The sequence below is a fragment of the Anastrepha obliqua genome, chromosome 2 (genome assembly GCF_027943255.1).
Source record: "Anastrepha obliqua isolate idAnaObli1 chromosome 2, idAnaObli1_1.0, whole genome shotgun sequence".
Lineage (NCBI taxonomy): Eukaryota > Metazoa > Arthropoda > Insecta > Diptera > Tephritidae > Anastrepha > Anastrepha obliqua.
In genome coordinates this window covers 84,077,895-84,105,176 of record NC_072893.1, presented here as the reverse complement: position 1 = coordinate 84,105,176, position 27,282 = coordinate 84,077,895, and the positions used below count along the sequence as shown (strand labels likewise).

General features: G+C 36.1%; 3 protein-coding genes across 14 annotated transcripts; 2 read left to right on the top strand and 1 right to left on the bottom strand.

Moving 5' to 3' along the window:
* The first annotated feature begins 427 nt into the window (after nucleotides 1–427).
* Nucleotides 428–22,031, top strand: LOC129239298 (active breakpoint cluster region-related protein). Of its 12 annotated transcripts, none has more exons than XM_054874700.1 (14): nucleotides 428–673; nucleotides 1,545–2,072; nucleotides 6,696–7,375; nucleotides 7,479–8,097; nucleotides 9,168–9,457; nucleotides 9,541–9,661; nucleotides 11,636–11,656; nucleotides 13,272–13,370; nucleotides 13,455–14,468; nucleotides 15,294–15,677; nucleotides 15,739–15,923; nucleotides 15,994–16,133; nucleotides 16,193–16,442; nucleotides 20,383–22,031. In XM_054874700.1, exons 2-14 carry the CDS (start codon nucleotides 1,755–1,757, stop codon nucleotides 20,570–20,572), a joined length of 4,311 nt encoding a protein of 1,436 aa, XP_054730675.1. In that variant the 5' UTR covers nucleotides 428–673; nucleotides 1,545–1,754; the 3' UTR covers nucleotides 20,573–22,031. The 12 variants fall into 12 exon arrangements, with proteins under 12 accessions (XP_054730675.1, XP_054730672.1, XP_054730677.1 ...); XM_054874697.1 differs by having other exon boundaries at nucleotides 428–786; XM_054874702.1 differs by having other exon boundaries at nucleotides 428–839; nucleotides 1,681–2,072.
* On the bottom strand, nucleotides 21,888–25,377 carry LOC129239299 (probable RNA-binding protein 19). Its single transcript, XM_054874709.1, has 5 exons — nucleotides 25,266–25,377; nucleotides 23,805–25,214; nucleotides 22,638–23,431; nucleotides 22,460–22,576; nucleotides 21,888–22,386 (listed from the first exon to the last, which is right to left on the bottom strand). Exons 1-5 carry the CDS (start codon nucleotides 25,299–25,301, stop codon nucleotides 22,068–22,070), a joined length of 2,676 nt encoding a protein of 891 aa, XP_054730684.1. The 5' UTR covers nucleotides 25,302–25,377; the 3' UTR covers nucleotides 21,888–22,067.
* Nucleotides 25,378–25,829: 452 nt separating this feature from the next.
* LOC129238866 (cobalamin trafficking protein CblD) lies at nucleotides 25,830–27,281 on the top strand. The gene is made up of 4 exons (XM_054874088.1): nucleotides 25,830–26,378; nucleotides 26,444–26,616; nucleotides 26,675–26,839; nucleotides 26,901–27,281. Exons 1-4 carry the CDS (start codon nucleotides 26,174–26,176, stop codon nucleotides 27,183–27,185), a joined length of 828 nt encoding a protein of 275 aa, XP_054730063.1. The 5' UTR covers nucleotides 25,830–26,173; the 3' UTR covers nucleotides 27,186–27,281.
* Nucleotide 27,282: the final 1 nt, after the last annotated feature.

The following is a 27,282-nucleotide window of genomic DNA, read 5'->3' as shown; positions in this document are numbered from 1 at the left end:
GGCGTATATTCTACATTATTCAAAAAACACTTCCAATAGTATTAGTGCAAAAATAATTATTTTGGTGCTAGTTGTGAAGTGACAATTCTGACTGAACATAAGCCGTTAAAATGGGTTTTACTGTCATGCGATCTGCAGCAATTTTTTTGTAATTATAAAATTATAATGATATTGGATCAAGGAGTATGAATAATTGTAGGTAAGATAAAATCAATTACACATATTCAAATTTTTTGAATTCTTAAAAGAAATTGACATTGAAATAATGGTGCTGTAATACGAGAAATTTTCATAACATTTATAATTTGAGTTTATAAATTTGAAACATCATTTTCATTTTACAAAACGATTAATAAAATGTTCTAAAACGATTTCAATGACATCTCTATTTCGATATAACCATTAATTTCCCATTGCTAAAATCGAATATCGGTAACCGGTCTTTGCACCTGTGATCGAATTTCTGTTCAAATGCAACTCTGCCTTATAATACAGCAATAAAACAAAAGTTGCGGAAGCGAATGCATTTAGTTGTGTGTTTTACGGGAGTGTCTTAATTTTACCTTTATTGTTCTATGCTTTTCATTCACTCAACGAAAATAGTAAAAATTAAAATTTAATTATAAAATATATGAATTAGTACACGGAAATGTATAAAAGACGTGGAAATTCGGTATGTGTTTCGCCAAATTAATGTGAATAGAGTGCGCAAAGCAAAAGGCGGCGAAAAGTAACACAAAGCGAAGGCAACGTTCGTTCACTCGGTGGCTGGAACCGTTCATCGTGGTTGGCAATTTGCATTTCTATCAAGTCGTACTTCGGGCTTAATTTTTTTCTACGTATGTAACACTAGACATGACAAAACTAATATAGTCGAAACATAAGGGCTTTTCATAATTAGCACAACAAATAAAATGCAAAATATATGGCTTTTCAATTTTCACCAGAGAGTTTACATGACGTAGAGAAAAACAAATTACTTTTTACCAGGTATAGGTAAATCGAAGGTTATTAGGTATATATTCAGGTTTTAATATTCCATCATATGCGCGTATATTCTCTAGCAGTGCAGTAAAAAAGAAATTGTTTTCATTTTGACAATCGACTACTTATTTCAGATGCAGTTTCTCCTGCATTATGGGGGCGGACGTACAGAAAGTGTGAGTGGATTTGTATATATAGTAAACATTTTCCAAGTTGCATAGGGTTGGTGGGATATTGTACTACCACCATAGTGGAATCGGGCGTTGTACAGCATCAGTGACGTTTGGATTACAACACGACATCGCATAATTGTTGGACATTGGGTGGGCGTCATATTTATTAGAATTGGAAAAGTGTGAAGATAGAGATAGTTGTGCTGTAATTTTTGAGGCCTTGGATTAAGAGACGTTCGGATACTTGTTTTAGATACATGGTTAAATTTACATACATGCTCGGCCGAATGCACACAGTGTCTCGACCATAATACCAGTTACCGTATATTATATTACGTATGTATGTATATATGTTTGTTGGTATATGATAAAAGTATATATGTATAGTTATAGTAGATGGTTGCATGATGGATAGTGCAACGCGCAAGAGATGCAGGGCCAAAAGTGACTAGTGACATTGCAAACGCAAAAAACGAAAGTTTCGCGCGAGTGATTTTTTGTATACGTACATACATACATATAGTGCAGAAAGAATTAATAAATATAAAAAAGCCAACAAGTCAAACAAAATAGCAAAATAGACTGTCAGGAAGCGAAATGAGTGTTTTCAACGACTTTCAACGCCTGTGGATGCAACGATTTCCACAAAGCTCACTTTCGGATGCATGGGAACAGGATGTGCGTGCCAGTCTGGAGAGGCACAAACAAAAAATAGTGGAATTGACAAAGGACTTGGAGCAGGAACAACTTTACGTGGAATACCTAGAGCGTCTACTGTCCGATGTGGAAAAGTTTCGTGAATCTGGTGGAGATCCAACATCACTGTTCGAAGCTGCTACTTCTAGCACAGCTTTGCAAGCTAACACTAATGCACAAGAGCTCAACGCGGATGATGCAGGTGCTGATAATCTTTTGGTAGGTACACTCGAACATTGTATCTCCTATGTTATTTCGATATTTGGGTTTATTAAACTTGTGGTTTAATACATACGTACAAAATTTTTATAACATCCGTGCATTATTTGTATATATGTAAATTGATCGCTGTTACGTGGGTGTACGCATTGGCTGGCACTTGGTCTGTGAGACGGTCACAGCTTTTGTTAGTTTATTCAGCAAAATGCCTATCATATAATTGTACATATTAATATGTATGTATATGTAATTATGATACCCCACATAAAGTTTCCATATTGCAATATGTTCAGAGTGCCAGTTATCATGAAATTCCCACAAAAAATGCAGAAACTTTAGATTGTTTATAGAAATTAATAATTGGATTCAAAAAATAAAAGAGAAATGAATAGGAAAAAGGCAAGTTTTGCTTCTACAACTGAAATGGGTACAAAAACTATTATAAAAAAGGTTAATATGCTTTCAAATAAATGTTCTATCTAGCGTTTGATGTGTGAATTTCTGTGTGTGCTTTCGAGGGCTATCTACCTTTGCCCAAATTATTATGAGAAAAAAGGAAATATGTTGTTATTATTGCATTTAATGAAGCTTTTTCTAATACTAACTTCAACTCTTTTTTGATTTCTTCATTTTAACAGAGTTTAATTCCCTTGCTGAACATGAACTGAGTAATAATTCTTTCTGCATATATTTCTGGGTGAAATTCGAATTTAACGTATATTCTTACACTTTAAACGTTAACTTCGAACTATATTTGAATTAAATTAAATAGTCCATTTGCCCATATGTTTTTTTAATGTGCATACTTAACATACAATCGCGCTTTCTTGCTATATATGTATATATAATCATTATATACACGTTGATATTCCAGTTAATTAACTAAACTAATTTTAATAATATTTTGCCAAAAATAGCAGTTAAAATATATAAAATGGTCCAACCATCCTTACGCATTTATTAGTGTGTCAAAAAATTAAAGTTCACGGTTTCGCTCCAAAGACACGTTACGTAATTATTTTTATTTATATAGATTGAGTTATCGGAACCTTAACATTTTTAAATTTAAAATTATTCCCATTTTTGCTACCGTTAGATCCCTACGCGCAGGTTTTGAAATTCCTATGATGAATGAACAACACCTAGGCAAACAGCAAGCGCTCGCAAGTAGTTTATTGTGCTGGAAATCTTCTTATCAACACATTGCACTTGTTTTCGTATTCATATGTGGCTTCCATAGTTGAGAAACAGCAATCTCTCAGTCCAATAGCAAAAGAAAAAAATAAATAAATGAAACCATGGAGCTATTAATACAACATTGTTTAGCTCGTTTTTTTTTTTTTTTTTTGTTTTGCTAAAAAGGGCGATTAAAAATTTTGAAGTCGTGTCAGCAGTAGCAGCAAAAGCAAAAACAACAAAGTATGCATGTATAGCAATTACAAATATAGTAAGGTTTGTCGAAAACAACAACTGAAAAATGGCAAAAGAAGTTTGTTATCTTATCACAGCAAACGCGTAAGCAGCAATCGCCAAGCAGTGCTACAGTCATTACACTCACTCAACAACTAGCGGCAGAGATCAGCTAACTGACGCTGCCCACATTCATAGTCCCTACGCAAAAGTTTGTGGTAGTAGTAGCGCAATTGCCAGCAACGTAGGCGAAAGGCAGACACGGAGCGCGATATCTTATTCGAAACAAAGAACTTTTTTAAAATAATACCAATTTATAGGATATAGCACTTGCTGTTAGTCTTATCTATGCATCTGGTGGCAGGGTCGTCGGCATTTCCTCCTGGTTAAGCTTTTAACAAACGGTCGACGCTCTGATAATTTTTTGTAAAAAGTAAATTTTTCCACCGCGCTTAGTGCTGGCATACAGAAAGCCTTGAGTAGGCTTATAGCAGTGCATTTGCAATTCGTGCCACTAAGACGACGAGTGAAAACAAAAGCAAAAACAAGAGTTCGATATAAAAACAACGTGACGTAGTAAGAAGTGAGAGAAATCCAGAAATTACGTAAAAGCGCGTGTTGCAACGACAACAGTGACTTTTGGCTTAGCAATTTACGTGTTGAGGGGCCAGGAGTGTTGAACAATCAAACTTGCATTAGTGCTGCGAGTGTGTTGTGTTATACGTGGGTGAATCCGGGTGGTGCGCTGAGAGAATTAAATACAAAGTGCCAAGACAACACCCTAATATTGGTGAAAACAAGAAATTGCCGAAAAAGTTCAACACAAACCATTAACATTAGAAAAAAATAACACTAGAAAACGCATACAACGGCAACGACGGAGAGCTTTAAAACAAATACATACGTGCCATATCTTTGCAGCTGCTGCAATGTCATCCTTCAAGGAAAAGTTCAGGCTGTGGACAAGAGGGGTAAACTTCAAATCGATTCTTTCAAGGAATAATGAAAAATAATAAAGCAATAAAGGAATTAATTTAAAAAATCGTTGCTTTCGGTATTTGTCAAGTAAAAAGGAATTAAAAAACTAAATAGCAGTATCGTTATTACAATGATTTGTTCAGTTCGCATAAGTACAGAGTTCTTCGATATCTGCGTTTTAAGTGTGTGTGTACATGAATATGCTTTTACACTGATACTCGTGTTATTTCTCTGTGTTTATACAATATTCATAAGCGATTTCATCGCATTTGCGGTTATTTAGCCACATTCAACCAGTCAGCAGTTCAAAACGCGTTGCGTGAATCACAATAACGTTTAGTAAAATGCCGATGGGCACTCTCATTCGATCAATCGGATATTTATAGTAGCTGCTACTTACCCATTTGACTTTAAAGTACATTCCTTGGTTATACCCTATGGAAGTCTTGTCATCACATTGATCAGAGTTTAGACTGTTTAAATCCGTTAAATTATTCTTGTGTACATTCTCGTATGTAGTTCTTTCTTTCCGCAACACCAAAAACGTCAGATTTTCTCAGTGGGATTGGATATCATTTTTTAATTTAATTAAATGAAATTGGTAGTGCGAAACTCTTTATTTTTATATTTTTAATTTTCCCCTTTACCTTTTGTGAAATATGAATGGTCGTTGTTACGTACATACAGAGTTATTCGTACTATGACAACAACAAATGCTCATATCTCATAACACAATCTTTTTTTTATTTCCCCAATAGTTGTTTAGCACATATACATGTATGCATGTATGTATGTATATATTTATGTAGTAGTGCTTAGTAATTCCTCGTACCAGCTGTCAGTCCTATAGCACTTTCAGCGCGAATTCGTGTGCTGCATTTAATCAATTAATTAAAATTTATTTTCATTTGACTTTCGTTTATTCATCGCTATTTCGCTTGACTTCATTTCATATTTAATTTTATGCATTCGATTGGTGGTAGCCGCTTGAGGTGCGCCGGGCGCACGCGCTTTATTTCTGTGTATAAATACCACGAATAAGTACTTGAAGTTTACTTGAAAATTTATTTATTTACACTCCAATGCATAAACTACGCAAGCGATTCATCCGTTCATTCTGATGTGAAGACACCGTATGTACGTATATTAACGTAATAGCAGTTCGAGAAGTAAATAATTAATAAAAAAAAAACAAGTAAGGTAGTGCTAAATTCGGTCCGGACTGCACTATTTATAGCCACACACATTTTAAAATTGAATTTAAGTGAACTGTTAATTTTTGGTATCAATGAGAAAGGCAATGAGAGTTATAGCTTGTAACATCAGATGGGCGGACGTAAATTTAGTATTGACATATTAAAAGTAAGCGTGGTTCTTACCCGATTTCAAAAAAAATAATTACGTCGAACCTAAATAAGGTGAGAAGCAATATGTGTACTAAGTTTTGGCGTCTTTTTGAAGTAGCACAGCCCATTTTTTTTAATTTTACTTGTGCCGTATTTAATTTTTTTAATTCATTATTTATGCTTAATTTGACTTATTTTGCATCATTTATAAGTGATCCCCGTTTTTTTTGTTCGAGTTATTGTGCGCACGAAGGGATGGATAGACTTGGCTTAATCGAATTCTCTCAGTATTCTGTGCATTTTAGTATATTTATGTTTCGTTTCCTTTATGCTGTTACATACAATTTTTATAAGAACAAAATTATAATAATCTTCTGCACAAGTGGGTGTGTATAAAAATTAAAAAAGAAAGACGTGAAGCTACCCTGAACTCAAACGAAACACTGTTGGCTAAATTTTATTTGATTAAAGGGTTACGAAAATGTTTCGTACTAATATTAAAGCAATGATAATATTTTTGAAATATTTATATTTAGGAACGTTGTTTATATAAATTGCATACCTCTAGATGTTGCTGTTGTTGTTGAAACATAATAAAATACTTCCCATAAATATTTTGAGCGGGCTGTTGAGCGACAGTTCTTGGCTGGATAAAAATTTGGATCCTTCCGGTAACGCATACCGAGGGAATGATATCTTTGATTTGATATCTAGATATTGCTAAATTTGTCTTGAAACAATTGGTAGGAAAAATTCGACTTCCACTTTGAAAAATCTGAGTTGTTGCTTAGCGTTTTAATATTATATTTTATGACTTAACATATATATATGATCTATAAAAATATTGTCACTACTTACACGTATACATATTTATAATACTTTTGCACAGAAATCTAGTTTAAATTTACGGGAAACCAATAATGAAAGCAAAGATAAAAACAATAGATTATCTCTCAATACTGATAACAAGTATGCGGAGTCCAGTAGCGGAAGTGGTGGTAGCAGTGTTAGCGCCAGCGGCATTTCTAAGATAATCACCAAAGCAACCGATACCAATGCCGGCAGTTACAAAAGTGTTAGCGGAAAGCAAAGTTTTGAGCATGAAGACAAAGATGTGGGCACTGAGAAGGATAGCAGCAACCAAAACGAGAACGGTGCCTTGCATCAATGCTTAAATGAGTTGGCGGCTTCATTCGGAAGTAATTCTGCTGGTAGCGACAGTGAAGCAGTACGCCACACCCCATTGGAAGACATCAAAGAATTGGAAGTAATGTCGTCTGGTGAGTTAGCACAGAAAACAAAAGCGCCATCACAGAAGACATCACACTTTGTTACTGTAATTGAGGTAAAAGAGAGTAAGTCCAATATGGATGCTGAGCTGGAATGCGGATTGGAGGGAAGTGATTCAGTGCAGAGCACTACCACTACAACTTTAAGCAGTTTCGAACGTAAAGTTTCAACCAAGGTTGAACCAACAGCACCTCCATTGTCCCCTGCATTAACATCGCCTTCAATGTCAGCTTCCACGTATGCAGCGCATTCGGAGGCTAAAAAGAAAATGCCACCAAGGTAAGACTATAGTTAAATGTTTATATATATTAATTAGCTATATTCAATGTCACACCAAATATTTGTTTTATATTTATATTTGTGTATCCTTATATGAATTCAGGCCGCCTCCCAAAAATATACGACGAGTCGAACCACCCACTATTCCAGGACAACTGTCGTCTTCTCCAAAACGCGACTCGCCATTTATAGGCAGTAGTATGCCTTTACCTAGCACATCTGGCAATTTGTCTTCATCTGAAAGCCCTGGCAACTCACTTGAACGTAACGTAAAACCTTCAGACATTTTACGGCAAAAATCGCCCGAAACTTTGGAAGCCAAAACACTTGCCGCAAATAGAAAAACTACGCCAGAGCTAGGAAAGTTTAATCCGCCTGATTTAATGGAAGAACTAGGACGCAAAGTCGGCAAATCGGAAAGTCTTGAGAAAACCAAACGCTCTGATATGACGACTACGCAAAGCCCTACTGGCAGTTTGGGACGTACAGTATCCACGCAAAGTCGAAATGTGTCGAGCGGTCGAGCCAGTGGTACGGTTGTGGGTGTATCACCCACCGGTAGCTTGAACAAACCATCAAAACTTGCAGTAGCAGATAGTTCATCAACCAATAGTTTAGAAAAGAAATCACGTTCTTCACTAAAAGCAGCAGACGGTGAAGGTGGCCATGGCCAGATCGTTGGCTCGAAGGAATCACTCGCATCACAAGGCATATCGGAAATCGTGAGTAAAAAAAAAAACATTGGCGTTGTCACTGAATTAGAATATTCATATTTTGAGAATATTTGCTGAAGCAACACTGGATTGTTGTTGTTTCATCAAAAAAAATCTCTAAAAGAGTTTTAAAGATTGCTGCCGTAGTGATGATCTTTCACCGGATATAATTCCAAGTCCTTACGACAGCTTTATTAATGCTCCAATTAGTCTTTTTTTCTCTTATGCAATTGAGTTCAGCTGAAAAGGCACAGTAAAACTTCATGTTTGATGACAGTCTCAACAGTATACCTCCAGTTACGCAAAATTCAGTGATCCGTCTCGGTTGAGGTGAAATTACTTTGCGAGAAAATTATTCACAAAAAACCATTATTTCATATCTTCAAAGTTAGAATAATGTAAAGGCCTTTTGTGTTATTTTTTCATCACAATACCTCATATAAACTCAGTTCACTCAATAAACCAAAGATGGGGTTGGCTTAGGCTAAGCGTAAGGGTCTTTCTTCTGCCCATAGCAGACCGAGATGTCTAATACTTCTCGGTATGTCCGTGTATCGGTGTTAAAAACGGCCGGAATCCGTGGAACATATTCCGAGCCTATGCTCAGTGACATGTGAGAATGCCAATGTTGTAGCAGCACGTTTCCACGACAGTCGGTTCTACGTTACCGAAACGACCCGGATTTATATCCGGCCAATGGCTGTCACTCCAGCAGCATTCCCCGTATGTAGGTAGGGGTGAATGTTTATGCTGCTACAACAGCAAGAATGCCAATGAGCATGCTTTGTTTGTTTTTATGGCGGCTTAACAAGTAACAAGGCCTCAGCCTCTCTAGCTAATACATCCTCTATCCCAGGTATTCCCCTGTATCTTGGGACCCATATGAGTCTGATGTGATTGTGCTCTGCTAGCAAATTTAATTTTCAAAGACTAACGAGGGTTCAACCTCGAAAAACAACAAATCTTCCCGCTTGGAAGATGCTTTTGACATTTTACATCACTGAATAATTATTCTGTCTTTTGAGTAGGTACCCATGTAACCACCTATTTAACAAAATTTTTATTTTTTCTCCTGCTAGATCAAAAGCTATGAATCAGTTTCGTCCTTGGGCTCTGATTGTGCAAAAGCCTCACAACACTTGGATAATGAACCATATTATGATACAGTACCACTAGATAACGGCGAAGGTGAATATGTATACATTAAACCCGGTGGCACTGGCTCATCGTCCAGTCGAGATGATCTATCCACACCCGGTAGTACGCTTCCAATCGGCTCGGCCGCACACCTGAGTAGTCAAGCGAGTGTAACAGACCCCGAGTCTCCAGGACGCAGCTCAAACTATGTGAACATTGATTATTTTCTACAGTAAGTATGAAATTTTTCAAATATCCACGTCGTTCCCAATAACTAACAATCAAAAACAATTATATTTAATTGGGCTATCATAGTCAAAGCAATGAAACACGTTCAAGCTCTCTAGACAGTGATGGCGAGTATGAGGGGCCACCTATAATGCGTACAATTTCCCACGATGAGCAGAACTCGCAAACACCCAGTGCTTTACGAAAGGTAATCATTTGTATAAAGACTATTTTAAACGAAGTTCACAATACATAACAACAACACACATTTATTTATATGCTGGGAATTTCAATAACAGCCAATAACATTATTTGCTCCAAAAATGATCAAATGCTGCTGTAACCTTATATAGATAATATTCCAATACATGTACGGGGCTGACATCAATAACTTTACTCACATCAGAAACCTTAAACCTAATCAAAACTATTGTGTATAACTAGGAAAATAGTTAAAACTTCGATTTTAATTTATTCCCACTAACTTGAATAATAACTGAATGCACCGAAGTATGTACAGTTGTCCACAAAATAATAGGAGTGCTGGCATGAAAAATATGCAATGTCGCACAAAATAAAGTATATTAGTTCATATATTTTAATCAAACATGCACAAAATTAAATTTTCAATTTAAGTAAAACAAATTAAAAATTATATATATATAATTGGCGCATTGAGTGTTTGACCGAACTCCACCTCCTATTTGTGACGCGCGTCTTGATGGTGTTCCACAGATTCAAGTCGAATCCGAACGACAGATATTTTTTATGAGGAGCTTTTTCATGGCAGAAATACACACGGAGGTTTGCCATTGCCTGACGAGGAGCAACCGCTATTAAAAAAAGGTTTTTCTTCATTCTGGTGTTTCACCGAAATTCGAACCTACATTCTCTCTGAATTCCGAATAGTAGTCACGCACCAACCCCTTCGGCTACTGCGGCTGCCATTAAAAATTAGTTCCACATAAAAATAGGAGTCTTTCAATACAATACTATTTTTAACGTTTATAAAACGAGAAAACTCTAATATTTCGTTGAATTTTCAACACTGCTCACATCGTGCTAAAGAGGAGATTCTGACAACGTTTTAATGGGATTACTTTCCATGTCTCTTTTATTACTTTCCATAAATCTCTAGAATTGGTTGGCTTCCGTTCAACAACCCTTTTTTATGTCGATTTACAAGTTTTCTGTGCGGTTGAGGTCGGGATAGTGAGCAGGTCAACGCATAACCTCAACCCCGTTGACCCGATCATTATTTTGCGGCCATTCAGCTTATTCATACTTTGATGTAGCGTGTACTACGAAACAATTCGATTTTACTTTCATCTGACCACAATATGTTTCGCCATTTACTCACGGGCCAGGACACAAACTATGCGGGCTTTCACGTGTTTATTTGTCCGTAGCGGTACTTTTCGTGGACTTATTGTGTTGCACCAAACGTTTATGTACAGTTTCGGTACTAACTGGCAAACTAAGGTCGTCGCGCATGACCTTGATTGATGCAAATGGATTACTTTTCCAGTAACGTTTTGCATTGCGATTGTCTTTGGCGGATATTTTGTGCTTTCATCCGCGAGTTTCATGCATATTTTTATAATTCGTGGCATTTTTTACCGTGTGAGCAGAATATCCTATAGGCTCTTTAATTTCCTTGTATGTTTCTCCCTCTTTTCTTATCCTCTGTAAATTGCTTTCCTCTATCCAATAGGATCAAAAAACCAAAACATAAGTTAACAGTAGTTCATTAAAATTGGTGGTAGGTTACTTACTTTTTGCTTTGTGTATAAATTTATAAATAAAATGTTATTTTGAGTAAAAAACGTTAGCACTCCTATTATTTTGGGCAAAGCAATAAAAAGTGTTTCAGAAAACTGGATTACTGGTTTTCTTGCTCTAAAATAACAACCGCAGCAATAAATTTTTGGCTCATATTTTACTACTAGCGTGCCGTTAGTTGTACCGCTATAGTGAAGCGTCACTTACAAAGCGTTATGTATTCATATACATTTTTCAAGGCGGCACTCCTATTATTTTGTGGACAATTGTATATGATCTCACATTTTTGGAGCAAATAGTAAACTATACATTAAATATTGATGTACATTTAAACGATTTAAGCTTCACACTTACTAACTTTGTATTTATGATTTTTATTTTTAAAATTTTCCTCCAACAGAATTTAGTTTCAGCAATACTTGTGAGTATTTTATATGTTTATTATCATAGTAGTAATAATTAAGGGGTTAGGGGTAGTCAGAGGCCCGAAAAAATGATGATTTTCGATCTTTTTTTTTTTTTGCTAGTCAATTGCTTTATTTTTCAAAAATAAAAACAAAGCATTAATACATCATGTTTCGACTTAACTTTAGCAAAATTTCAACAAAAAAATAATATTTGTAAAAGTTATCGCTGTTTGTGTGGAGCCCGGTTCTCCAGAGATTCATCTGAATTCAATAGGACAAGAGAAATTAGCTTTATTAATAGATAATCTTGTGCCTGCTCGAAGCTTTTTTCAAAAGTAATAATATGGCGGCCTCAGAAAATATTTTTCATATTTTCGTGAAAAAAAACCGACAATTAAAAAAAAAATCGAAATTTTCAATTTCAGGCACGAGTTATCACCAGTTTAAAAAACATAGTTTTGAGAAAAACGCATTTCAAGTTTTTTTTCTATCGATTTATGTAGAGTTATACGAATTATTTAATACTTACACTGTGTCATCTATTCCTGGGCCATATAATAGTTCTTCAGCCGTCATAGCAGCTTCCAAAATATCGATTTGCTGTTGCCTATGTAGCATTTTACCTTCTCGAGTGTTATCTGCCACTTTCATACGTGCAGCATCCAGTAACTTGCTGTCGAACGCTCCGGCGCCCGGACGCCCTTTGTTAATTGTTGAATAACTCGAAAAGTATTTGTCGGATCCACTTCAAATTTTCACACAATATTTTTAAGATATTATATTTACTTTAAGAAAATGCAAAAAAAAAAAATCATTTCTTTCAAAATTCTGACTATCCCTAACCCATTAATTTGAAAATAAGTATGATACATAAATTCCATCTTCATTTGAATAATCACTACGTCTATCAAAATCGCACTAAACCAATAACAGAATAACACAATTTGGGTTTTTGATATTAAATAAAATTTATTTTTTATCTACGAAACTTCTTAAATATTTGCCAGATTATACCTTGTGGTTAGAAAGCAAATTTGTTTATAGCGTAATAATTATTCTCGAGGAATAAAAAAAAAAATTGTAAAAATTTTGAAAAGTACTCTCTTACCAGGCATATCGCAATATTATACGTTTATACTTATGTATTGACTTACAAGTGGCCTTCTATTCGGCTTATTCAGTGGTATTTTCAAATGGAAAAATGATCTCACTAAGAATTTCAATGGAAATTTTTTTAGAAGATATATTTAATTAACATGAGTTTTGCGTCAGAAAACTGAAAATTGTTTGTTTAATCAGAGTACGAATATTGAGTAACATGATTCTAAAGGATCAATATTAAGAAAAGATTAAAAATTCGAGAAGGAATTGTTAGTAATATTCAGCTTTTAAGGTTAAGCTGAATTTATACAAAAGAGACCTTGTGAAAAAATAGTATAAAAGTCATATATTGGACTATGCCAATTATTGTTTTATTATTCTAACTGTTCATTCTGAGAATATTCAACTGAAGATCAAGTAGTTTTGTGTTTCGTACCAGTATTTATTAGGCAGAAAAAATTTTGCTTATTTATCCATATCCTTACATATCCATGTGCGATGCACCACATTAAATCTTAATCTTTCTAGGTCTCTGGGAATGCACGTGGCGCTAAAATACGTTCTATATTGAGCAGTATTATACAAAGTGAAACCATTTACGTAGAATGCCTAAACAAAATGATACAGGTACGCATGTTTTAAAATTATACTTGATGCAAAATTGTGTTTCAAATGCTTCCGTTTTTTCTTAAAAATCCTTATTAATAACAGTATAAGAGAGCCATTCATGCGACACTCGGTACATCACAACCTGTGATCAAGGAGGAGGAAGAGAATACGATTTTCTTCAAAATTGACGAACTACACGATGTGCATACACAATTTTTAAACGATTTAAAAACGATTGTGGCGCATGAAGGAGGTGATGTGCTTATTGGCGAGCCCTTCAAACGCCTTGCTGAGAGCTTCAATTTGTATAGTGCTTTCCTACATAACTATGGGCAAGCCATTGAAACAGTTAAGAAATGCAGTGCAAATAATCCTCAATTTAAGCAAATTGTCTCAACGATTGTTGTAAATTTGCACACTGAGCAGTCGTTAACGCTGGAGGATTTGTTACATAAACCGGTTGCGCGTGTACAAATAAATGCTTTAGTTTTCAATGATTTGTTACGCGAAACACCACCCAATCATCCAGATCATCAGCCGCTGCGCCAAGCTCACAAGACGATACATTTATTTTTAAAACAATTTAATGTGGTTAATCAACGTTTGCCAACAGAATCTAATAAGAATCTAAGGCGTATGGTAAAAAATTCATTTATTGTTGAGCTAGTGGATGGACACCGCAAACTGCGGCATCTATTCCTATTCAATGATGTTATCGCTTGTGCCAAGTATAAAGCGTCTGGTAGGGATCGCATCGATTATGAGCTCAAATGGTTTATATCATTGAAAGATGTTATCGTGTTCGAGGAGACAGACACTAGTGCTGATCTCAAAGAATCTAGTCCTGCAAATATATTGCAATTGAAAACGCAAGCGTGTACAGTACGTGATCAATTATTACTAGAAGAGAAGGATGATAAAGGACGTAAGTCGAATGGCATGCGTTCAGGAGATAAATATCGACGCAAATTGGCCGATTTGGAGTCACAGCTAGTATTGGCGTCACCGAATTTAGTATTCCGTATTGGCAACAAGGCAACCAATAAGACGATCACGTTCTTCTTGAGTTCGGATTTCGAACGCACACAATGGATTGAATCGATCATGTCTTTAAAAGTGAGTAAACATTATTATTATTATAATTAAATTTCAGCGAAATTATAGTGTGGGAAATAAATAACGCACATATACGAAGCCAGATTCAATTACAATAACTTTGATAGTGTGAACCCCATTAATTTAGTGATGCTCGCAGAAATGAATGCACTTTAACGTGACGGTAGTAGTGCTAAAACACTTAATATATCTTTTTAACTGAATTGAAGGAGCAAAAAAAATTATTTTCCCTGTTTCTAAAGATTTTTGGAGTAGTTTTGTTACAAAGCAAAATTCGCAATATATACTAAGAATCAGTTTTTTAATTAAAAGTTTAATTGTTGTGAACTTTTAACAAATCCCTATTTCTACCGAACATCAGCAAACGTAAACGAACATCGCAATCTCGAATTCCACACCAAAATCTTAAATGTGTACCATGTCAGGCAGATATTTTAATTATTCGCCACAAATTCCTTTGGCATTCTGCACGTGGTATATATCATATATACATATATGTAATTGGCGCGTACACCCTGTTTGGGTGTTTGGCCGAGCTTTCCCTCCTATTTGTGATGTGCGTCTTGATGTTGTTCCACAAATTGGGGGTGCGTACAGTTTCAAGCTGACTCCGAGGAGCTTTTTCATGGCAGAAATACACTCTTGCCATTGCCTGCCGAGGGTCGACCGTTATAAGAAAAAACTTTTTCTTCACTTTAGTCTATCACTGAGATTCGAACCTACGTGCTCTCTGAATTCCGAATGGTAGTCACGCACCAAGTAATTAGTCTACCGCTACATACATATGTATTATTTGTCTATAATTTCCATTTTCTTAATCTACAGCAAACTTGTAATATACCCGGCGCGAATACGATAAACGCACTGGAGGTTCACGCCTTCATAGTGGCCATGCAGAAGGGTATGAAGACTGAAATGGGTTCGTATCTGATGCGCAACACCAACGACGAAAGTTTATTAGTCGGCGATCTACATATGACTGTGCAGGGTCTGACGGGGCTTGATCAGCCAGCTGATTTGTATATTTGCATAGAAGTGGACTCCTATGGTCATTATTTCCGCAAGGCAACCACGAAGATGGTGTGTCGTAGCATAAGTCCACTGTGGAATGAGAGTTTCGTATTGGAACTTGAGGGCAGCCAGAATGTACGTATTCTTTTGTATGAGGCGCATGAGCGACCAAAGCTACGTGCTAAACATGTGCTGAAGGTAAGGGCATCAGCTATCGTGTTGCTTCTAAATTTTTTTTTGCTTTTTTTTATCAAACTAGTGTTCTTCATTACAGCTTAGTCGTAGTTGGTTGCAGGAGACACCAACGCCACGATTATTGAAACTTGGCGAAACATTAACGCTGAATACCATGCTTCGATTTGTGCCCGGCGAAGTGACTTTACGACGTGTGCCAACCTCTAAACCGGGTGCGCTCTTTGGTGCCAAAATGAGTCAAGTTTTGAAGTGAGTATAATTGGTCTTGTTATATTTGATTAGTTTCCCTATTTGATACATATTTTGTCTCTCAACAAAGGCGGGAAAAGCGTGACATTCCTTTTATAATCAGTGCCTGCATACGTGAAGTAGAACGACGTGGCATGTCTGAAGTTGGTATTTATCGCGTGAGTGGTTCTGCTTCTGATTTGGCTAAATTGAAGAAGTCTTTTGAAACAAGTATGTGATTTTTAGTTAATTTTATAAATTAATGCGATTGTAATTGATTTCTTTCTTAGATGCGTATGAGGCCGAGCAGTTGCTAAAAGATGTGGATATACACTCCGTTACGGGTATTTTGAAGTCGTATCTGCGAGAGTTACCAGAAGCGTTGTTCACTGATGCCCTCTATCCAAAATTCTTTGAAACATTTAGCGCTTTTAGCAACAACAACGAGGCAGCACGTATAAATGAACTCACAAAAGTATTTGAAGAACTGCCGTTGGCAAATAAAGCATCCATAAATCATATTTTGGATCATTTAATTAGGTGAGAGCAAAATAATTCATAAATTAAGCCATATTCCTCAATATAAAAGACTTCCGAACAATGCGCTTATCTAAAATGTCTGAATTTAAAATTTTGATGTAAATATTTTTTTAATTTTGTACAAATTTTGAAACTTTTATTTGCAAGGTTTTTGTTATGAATTATGTTAATGAATTATATTTTTATATAAAACTTAATTATGTGGGCACAAGTGTATGGGCTCAATGTTACTTACGTTATTATGATCAAGCAAGGCGTTACCATACTTTATATATTAGTACAGGCTTTTGAGGCACTTACGAAGAACTTTTGAAAACCCTTATGACTCTTGAAGCTCTCTTATTCCCACTCTACACGAAACATCTGGCCGCAGTCTCACATCAGTATGGCTTCCGAAGAGTGCACAGTACCACTACAGCCATAAACCGCGTGTTTAACTAAGACCGTCCCTACGAGAGGACTGGGATACGGGAATACGGTACACTAGACAGGGCTAGTTTACTGGGGCGGCAGCCCTTGGTCGCTAAAACCCCCGAGTCATTCCGGTAACGTAGAACCGGATGCCATGGGTACGCGAGAGGACTGCCCTAGTATAGCTGAACCTGAAGAAGGCTTTCGAAACAGTCAGCTACTCCACGCTACTAGATGATATTTTACAGTCGACACTCCCTCCAGGGCTGAAGAGGTGGCCCGCTAATTATTTGAGCGGTCGCCACTCGTCAACCTTGCTTTTCAACTTCTATATATCGAAACTCCCCCAACCACCAGAGCGAGTCTCCCTGATCTCCTACGCTGACGATGGCACGACAATGACGTCGGGCAATAAAATCGTTAGCCTGTGCGCCAAAGTAAACGTTACATATATATACAGGGGTGGCACACTAATTAGCACACCTTGGCGTGCACGTAGTATGTTATGATTTTTAAGTATGTCAAAAACTGAAATTTTTTTTTTATTTTTTTTTATGACAGCCACATATTAAATGAGTAAAAGTCAGTTGACAGATTTTCTTTTTAAACTTTTTCGGCTATAAAATAAAATATTAAATATTTGTACTTCATTTTGGGTTGGCATTTTAATTAGCACACTTTATAGTACGTGCCGCGTTTTCTTCAAGTGACAATTGTAAAAGTGCTTTAATTTATATTTCAAGTTCGAAAGAGGTCAATTTAAGCTAAAATTAAAAAAAAAAAATCAGAATGGGGCGCAATAAGAGCTCGACGGAGGACGAGAGGCGGATAATTTGGCGCTTGTTCCGAAAAGGAAAAAATATCAGCGAAATTGCTAGATCCCTAGAATGTTCGCGCAAAAAAATTCAAAACGCGATTAAACATTTCCAGAAAAATGAAACTTTTGCTAATTTACAACGGAAAAGGTCCAGGAAAACTACTAAAAGGGAGGATTCGTTGATTGTCCGGCAAGCACTGCTTGATCCTTTCGCCACTTCGACGCAGATTAGAGCCGTAATGGAAAGAGATTACGGTGTAAATCTTGCCAGTAGAACCATCAGGCAGCGGCTTTTAGAGAAAAACCTCAGAGGATGTCAAAGTTTGAAAAAACCGAAAGTTTCTCATGGTAATCGTCAAAAACGTATTGCGTTCGTCAGAAGCCACATTGATTCCCCTTTGTCTTTTTGGAATAATGTGATTTGGAGTGACGAGTCCAAGTTCAACTTATGTGGACCTGATGGTAGAACTTATGTACGACGTCCTCCTAACAAAGAGTTGTATCCAAAATACTGTAGGAAGACGGTGAAGTTCGGCGGGGGCAGTGTTATGGTATGGGGTTGTTTTACGAAACATGGAGTTGGGCCTATTGTCCGAATAAAAGATAAACTCGATGGCCTCGCATACCGGAACTTACTCTCAGACCATCTCGTACCATATCTGGAGAACCTGCCGCTATCGGTTTACTCAAAAGCCATCTTCCAGCAAGATAACGCACCATGCCACAAAGCCAGAATAGTAAACCAATGGATTGAAGATCAGGCGATAATAGTCTTGGATTGGCCTGCCCAGAGCCCGGATTTAAATCCAATTGAAAATTTATGGGCGGTTATTAAGAGAAAGGTTATGGCACTGAAGCCAACGAATTTGGAACAACTATGGCTTCTGGTAGAGCAGGAATGGACGAAAATACCGAAGGACGTGTGCGAAAATCTAGTATCCTCAATGCCAAGAAGATGCGCCGCTGTGGTTTCACAAAAAGGATATCCTACCAAATATTAAGTAAGTATGAAGATTGTATTATCATAAATTTCTAAAATTCTTATCATTAATTATTTTTTTATCTCTTTTTTTTCAGGATTTTTGAAAAAGACAAGCAGCTATTTTTTTGATTTTATTTCCCTCGACCACATTTTGAAGTATAGTTTAAAATATGTATTGAATTCTGCGCATTTTTGTTTTTTAAAATAATGTTGAACTATTATTAAATAAATGTTTTAAGTTTCATCCAGATTGCTTTATGTTTACTATAAATATTGACGCTATTTTGTACTTCTAAAAACGCACATGGCATAGTGTGCTAATTAGTGTGCCACCCCTGTATATATAATTGGCGCGTACACCCTTTTTGGATGTTTGGCCGAGCTTCTACTCCTATTTGTGGTGTGCGTCTTGATATTGTTCCACAAATGGAGGGACCTACAGTTTCAAGCCGACTCCGAACGGCAGATATTTTTATGAGGAGATTTTTCATGGCAGAAATACACTCGGAGGTTTGCCATTGCCTGCCGAGGGTCGACCGCTATTAGAAAAATGTTTTTCTTAATGTGGTGTTTCACCAAGATTCGAACCTACGTTCTCTCTGTGAATTCCATTCGGCTATGGCGGCCGCCGAAAGTAAACGATTACCTCACCAATATTTCTTGCTTTTTCACTGCGAGGAATCTACAGCTTTCCCCCACTAAGTACACGCCGACGCTCATTACCACCTAGACAAAGGAAGTCAAACTGTAGCTCAAGGTCAAAGTCAACGACACACCAATTCCAGCTATAAACAACCAAAATTTTGAGAGAAACCTTCGACAGTTTGCTCTCCTGCTCTACGCACACAACCCCAATTGCTACTAAAGTCCAAAACAGCAACAAGGTCCTCAAATTGCTAGCCGGCAGTACTTGGAGCAAAGGCAAAGAAATGTTGCTGTCGACATTTAAGGCATTTGGTCGGCTGGTTCTAAACTACGCTGCACCTGTCTGGTCGCACGGAACTAGTGGCATGCAGTAGACAAAGCTTCATACAACCTATTCGGCTACTCGGACAGCGGCGGGATGCCTCCTGACGCCCTCTCTTCATCACCTACACAACCAGACACAGATACTTTCTGTAAAAGAGCACAAAAAACTACTCAGCAAAAAGTTTCTGCTTGGGTTCTACCGCAGGTTTCACCCATGTAGACACCTGCTTGAACCAGAGCCGCCTTCCAGGCACGTCAGGAGGTATCTCTTCAACTACTCTGACGAGATCCAAGCGAACAAGTCGACAACTACTCAATACTAACCGCTTTTCACATGCCCAATCAAACCCACTCATCTAACACCCCTCTCCCTCTTGACCCAACCTGTCGAAACAGCAAGTTTCCTGGGCCTACCGTTAGATGAACTAGACGAAGACAGCCGGTAATTTACATTGCACTGACAGGGTTTAGTATGCTGCTACAACAACAACAACAACTTATTTTATTAGATTTTCCACATATATATTTTTAATCACTGTATCTTCTTGGCAGAAAAGCCTTACCTACCATAAAATCGAACCGATTTTGATATAATTTTATATCTAAATCGACCAAAGATATAGATATAAATAGTATAGCTCAATTATATTTTTTTGTCTACAGTTGTATTTTATCCCTTAACTTATACAAATATATTTGAGGTCGATCCTAGTAAAAATTGATTTTCATATAAATGTTTTTCGTCCTTCATTTTCATACAGGGTACATCATCAGGAAGCGGACAATAAAATGTCGTTGCATAATTTGGCTATGGTATTCGGTCCGACGTTACTAAGGCCCGGTCAAACACAAGCCAAGCAAAAGGACCTGCTCGCTTCCAGTACTGTGGATGTGATGGCACAAGCCGGTATACTCTATTGCTTCCTGCAGGCCCGCATCAAAAAAGATTAAAATATTCAGTCATAATCGAAGTAAAAGTAAAAGTGGAATATGAAAACCAGAAATATTGTATAATGCATATATTTTTGTAGCGATCAAAGCGCCTTTGTATGCATGCGCATTACCTGCGTAAGAGAAATTATTCTTATAAATACGTAGCTTCCATTGTATTTGTACATACATACATACATATGCAAAGCAAACGTCGGCAGTTCGTTTATTTGAAGTAAACTGTATGTGATGAGATTGTAGGAGAGGAATAGTTGTGGAGAAATACAAGAAGAAATATGAAGCGTACAAGAAATTTACAAATTTGTAACGTATGGGAATTTCCTCTCAGATGCGTGTGAAACGATGAGGAATGTCAAAAAATAGTGCCGCAAAAATATAATTTTTATAATCGATACGTATATATTAACAGGAAAGAATGTATTGATTAAAATGCACTTAATTACTGCTGCAAATTCCAAAATAATAAACATATTTATCTACAAGCTCTACACCATAGACTTTGCACAGCTTAAACTATCACGGAAGCTTATTAAAACTTAGACAAAATGTAATTTTTTGTCAGTGTAAAACATCAATACTACAAAATCTACACACATAAATATTTAAAACACAAAAATTTAGCTGCTCAATAAGCATTTCTTAAAGATAAATAATTTTTAAAAATCTTTTGCATTTCAATTAACAAAAAATATCGTTGAACACTCAATAAAAATATACTTAAGTACGAAAGCAGTTGATGTAGAGTAATTTGAGACAATGTGAAGTTTTTCAATTTTGCTTCCCTTCCACATAAACATGCTTATATCTTTTTACAGATAGACAATTCGCATACATTCAATTTTTTCATATTAGAAGCAGTATTTTTGGATAGTTCAGCACTATAGCGAAGCATAAAGCAAAATTCAAGGAGTTCTTTTATTATTGTGTCTAAGTTGGCCTTTAAGGCTGCCCTAGTGTTGATTGGAAATAGTTTCGATCTTATAAATTTTTTGGTATGATTTACATGATGTAGGCGGTTTTAAAAGTTGCCATATTAGATTATTTAAATGTTTTAATAACAATGTGTGCATTTTGACTTGACTTTAACTTTGCCAAACATAACCCTCAACTTATTCCACATTAGCTGCTTTCCAACGAAGTTACTTTTCGGCAATCATCTAACGTAATTAGTTTCCAATATTTTTTAAGTGTTAAATGTACTACAAAGACATAGTCTGTGGGCGTTTATAATTGATTACCTTATAATGGTTACTTATCGACCCTATAAAAAGGATGCAAAGAAATTATATTAATTCAAATAAAGTAAAAAAATAAATGACGTAGGCTAAAACAATTTAATTTATTTTTTACCTTTATGTAAAATTATACATGCTTATTTACTTTATAGTTTATCTACATACGAACATATGTATTTTGTAGTGCAGTTATACAAAAAATATATTATTACTAAACATACTTATTGAAGTAATTTGAATTGTGACATGCCTTTTACTGTCTATTCGTCGTCTTCGTCAGCCGCAGCCAAATGCTCATCAGCATTGAACACAGCTTTTCGACTTCGCTTGACATCTTTTTCACTGGCATAGTAGTCAGCTGCAGTACGTTTGCGGATTTCTTCTACATCTTCGCCATTTACAGATGCCCATTCCAGCACCAAACGGCGTCCATATAAATGTGTGCTCTGACTGAGTGCGTCGAATGCCTTTTTTGCATCACTTTTGGTAATAAAGTCAACAAAACCAAAACCTCGATGTGAGTCAGCACCTGGGGTCATTTTCTTTGGCAAGCGTACAGAACGAAGCTCGCCAAATGCTCTGTGAATGAGAAAATTTTAATTTTAATTACATTTTAACCCTATCTTATGATTTTATTTTTAATAATTCTTACTTGAATATTTCGCGTACTTCCTTTTCTTTTGCCTGGAAAGGTATATTGCGTACAATTATTTTTGAGCCAGTTTGATTTGTTGTCACCACCGGTTTTCGGGAGATATTTGACGGTGTTCTATAAGCACAAGAGAAATGTTAATTGATGGCATACATACGTACAAGTAGAGTAGAAATACTTCAAGATTCGATCGCTGCGCTTTAATTCTACTTCATTGCCATCGATTTTCGTGAATTGCATTTTCTTCAGTGCCTTTTCTGCTGCCTCAGCCAGTTTAAATTGTATGAAACCGTAACCCATTGAGACTAAGCTTCGTGGATTTTTGGGGTCTTTCCGCTTTGCTACTTCTATAGTGTGTATTGCTCCTAAGTGTTTGAAATGATCTTTTATTGTTTCGGGTATTGTTTTGAAATTTAGATTGCGTAGAAATAGTGTTGTATTAGGTTCTGGAGCCTCATTGGTTAAATCGTCTTCATTATCATCACCCTCATTTTTAACATTATCGATTTCTTGGATTGTTTTTTGGTCCTTTTCAGGTTCAGTTTTGCTTTCCTCTTCTTGTTTTTGAATTATTGTTTCGCCATTTAGTGTTGTCGTAAATGATTGCTCCGGTGCCCATTCCAAATATAGTGGTACATTTTTAAATTTGCTGTATGCTAATTTTTTGAAGGCTTGTTTTGCCTCCGAAGGGTCACAATATTCTATTAGAGCCGTGACACCACTGGGAGGCAGAACGATTCGACCTATTGGCCCAAATTTCGCAAAAATTGGCGTTAAGTCGGCAACCGTTGTGTCAGCAGGTAAATTTTTCGCCAAGATAATGGTTTTAGAACGCTTTTCTTTGGGCGAATCGAATGCACTTAGACGAACTCCATTTTCTTCGAGAAAATTTTTCATTTCAATTACGATTTGCGTTTCTCCTAAGGCAATGCGAACAGCAGCACTTGAACCACCATCACTGGTGTCTAAAACCTAAAAATAATATTCCAATATTAAGCAACTGTTATTGTGGAAAGTGCAAATATATTTTGCTTTTCATATAAAGTTTTAATTTGCATTATAATGAGCATGTTAGAACATTAATTGGACTATTTGGAAAGCAATTTTGAGAGTAAATTTAATTTTATACTAGAATTCTTTTGTATGAAACAAAGTGAATTTTAGGCAGTGGTACAAAAACCAAAGTTACATGTATTTTGTTTTTGCGATTCCGTGGTTTGAGTGTCAGCTACAAAAAACAAAACCACCAAATCGCAAGAAATTAAAAAAAAAACACGAAGTTGAGTTGAAAAAATATATATATGTATATCAAGGACATAGAAGCGAAGATGTATGTATATATTACCTTTTCTTTGGTTGTATTAAAACGTCTTGCTAAAATTTCTGTGACTGCATTTGCACCTAAAAACAAGGTATTCCAATTCACAGATTGTTGTGCGGATTTTTTCAGTTTTAAAGCTTTCTTTTGCTTAAATGACAAAGCTGGGTTATCTTCGTGATCTTTCTGGTCTTCATCCCTACTTTTTCCTGGTATGAGATGCAGTAATCTTCCATGAAAATCTATGCCATCCAATTTGTTGAACGCCTGCATCGCGTGTTCTGGCATAACAAATGTCACGGTACCGAAACCTTTTATTTGACGGGTTACGGCATCCACGGGCAAGTTTATATCAGCAATGGGTCCGAATTTTTCAAACAACTTTTGGAGTTCATCTTCTGTCACGGTATAAGCTAAGTTGCGGAAGAAAATTCGTCCAGATTCAGCGATGTCTTCCTCATTTTGTATGCTCTGTTCTTGTTGAATCCATTTAGGATGAGTAGGCTCTAATTTATGAAGATCTGTTGTTTTCTCGCCCTTCTCTCCTTTTGATTTGGTTATTTTATTTTTCTCAGTAAAATCAGAGAAAAATACTTGCTTTCCTTTGACGAAACTTTTATTCTTAAGCATTGCTTTTGCCATTTCTTTTTCTGTTTTGAATCCGACATAGCAAAATCCATGAACATTTGTTGGTAAGCGTACAGAGTATGGCTTTAAAGGTTTAAAGAATTTCAAAATTTCTGGGCGTTTAGTCTTGTATGGCACATTGTGAATCTTAATGGTGAACAAATCAAGTGATGCTTTCGTTTTACCTTTTTTACTTTCTGTTGTCGATGTTGATTTTTCCATAAGATTTTTCATATAGTCCAGATCACTTATTGGTTTTTCTGCTAATTTCTCATCATTCTCTTCTCCCTCATTCTTTACATTCCCTTCATCATCTTCATTTTCTTTTGTTTTAGTGTGTACTTCCTCGTCAGGATCTTCCACTTCCTCGTTCGGTTGCGAAATTTCACCAGCGTCGTTTGCCCATAAAGTACGCTTATTATCATGTGCTTTCATGAACTCTTGAAAATCTGGATCATCCTTATGTTTGCCCATAATTTCATCCAAACTTGAGACCTTTTTGTTATTCTTCTTTTCATGCATTTCTTTTTGCGATTCCATTTGAACTTTTTCTGCCTCAGCTTTTCTGGCACTTTTACTTCGCGCTTGGGGCTTATCATCACTGCCAAGGGCGGCACATAACTCAACCTTAATACGGCTTGTTTGTATGCATGTGTTATTAAAATATTTAATTGCTTCCTGAGCCTCCTCTTCACTACGATATCCTATGAAACAGAATTGACGGAATTTTCCATCTGGTGTGTATTTTAGTTGCATATCGGTAATAGTGCCTTTCGTACCAAAGAGATTTCGGAGCTTTTCTTCCCCGATCTGAAATGTTACTATTTAGTACAGAAATATACTATTTATTTATTTACTTACATTCTTTGGCAGCTGTTTTACTATTATTCGCGACATGGTTATTATATTTTCAGCTAAAATAAATCCTTTTTGATTAATTAAATATAAAACTCATTGTATACGTTTAGCAATGCACGTGAATCAAATGTCAAATATATGTATGTGTTGCCAACTTTTCTGGGGGAAAGAAAACAAAAATATGACAACTATGGTACCAGATGGAATAAATGCGACATTATTGCAAGAAAAGAACATACCATTAAAGTTCCATTTAGTGAAAATATTTTTATTTTTAGATTCTATAGATATGTAAAATTGAATTATTATGTTAAAAGTACCTAAGTACTTTTACTGGGAATGAATACTTTTGCCTTCAAATAATAATGAAACGAAAATTGAAACGTTGGAGTTTGATTTATATATATGTATGTATATTAAAAACCTTTGAATATTTTAGTTGCGTGTATGTAATTCTCCAAAATTAAATATTCAGTTTCTGTATTCTCCAGGTATGTTATTTGTTTTTACATTTGAAATTTTATATTATAAAAAGTGCCTCGTTAATAAACATAATCAGCAACCCTTTCTACAGCTGATTACCAGAATTTGATTTGGCAGAAGAAAGCTCGCGAAAAAAATAAGACAAAGTACGAAATTATATTCGAAACTAAATTGTGTTTTTATCTGAAGATCTAAGTTGAATCCTTGACGTATTTTTGGGCTAATAATACAATAAAGACATAGAAGTTAATTCATATTTTGAAGATTATTGTTTAGGCTCGTCGAATATTAACAACAAACAAGTCGCTGTTCAGTGCAGAGATTCGAATATTGAAACGTCACTCTGGAGGAAGTTAAATAATACAATACGTTTTAATGCTACAAAATAGACCAAACTAAACGACATAATTCGCCTAAAATCCAGCTTAATGTCACTTTCGCTTTTGCGATGTCTTAATCGGGGAGGAGTAGGGGTATTAAATGCCAGCAATAACACTACCAAAGTATCACTGCAAAAGTCATCCTCTACACCGATCTTGGGTGTATCAAGTAAAGCCCACTATTCTCGACGCAGCGACCCGAAGAACCTTGATAGTGTTTTCAAGGTGGTGAAGTCCAAGGCGCGCGTCGAAGGTATTCATAAAAATATAGTTCGCAGATGTGATTGTAAATAACGCTAATTTCCGCATTTGTTTTAGAAAACTCTGACTTTCTTGGTGGTGAATGTGGACCAAACTGGGAATTACTAGCACCTCGAGGAAACCGTTTCTATTTTCCAAATGCTGTCGGTCCAGCGTGGCAAGGGGCGTCAACAACTATAACTTTGGAGGCACCTCTGGAGTCACTTGTTAGTTTCGATGGAAAGGCAATGGTAAAATAAATTTTGCGTTGGGCGAATTCCAGTTAAAAACACTAAATATTAATTTCAGGATATAAAACAAAATAAAATGCTAGAATTTACCGTTGGCGAATGCCCTTCTCTGATAAGGAAGTCATTGCACGAACTTTTCCCAGCTCCAGAAGTTGTATCTAGCGAGAAACTAGCTCTAATGACTTTGCGATTTTCTGGTGATAACGAACAAGGAGCTTGGAAGGTGATTCAGTATAAGAAGCCAAAAAATATTAAAATGATATTAATGCTAAATTTTTCTTTAGTTTGTTTTAGCTGCACGCGAAATTACCGCACGTCTTCGTTTGCATGGCTATTGGGCTGATTTTATGAATCCATTCAGCGGGAAACCATTTTATTCGTGGGCGAACGGTAAAAATCTCTACAAAGTTGACGATCGCTTTAGAGGGATCAATATGAAGCTCATTAAGAAGAATCACTGCACTGTAATTAGCACTGAAAATGGCGATGCTACATTTTCTGGAGCCATTTACACTAATGCCCCATGTGACTATTTACAGATTAAATCACTTATCGACGAACAGGTCTAGCAGGGTCACACTGTCCTAGTACATTGTAAATTCAAAATTGTTATTAGTTTTATTAAATGAGCGAATAAAATATTTGTTCTAATTTAAACCCCAAAAG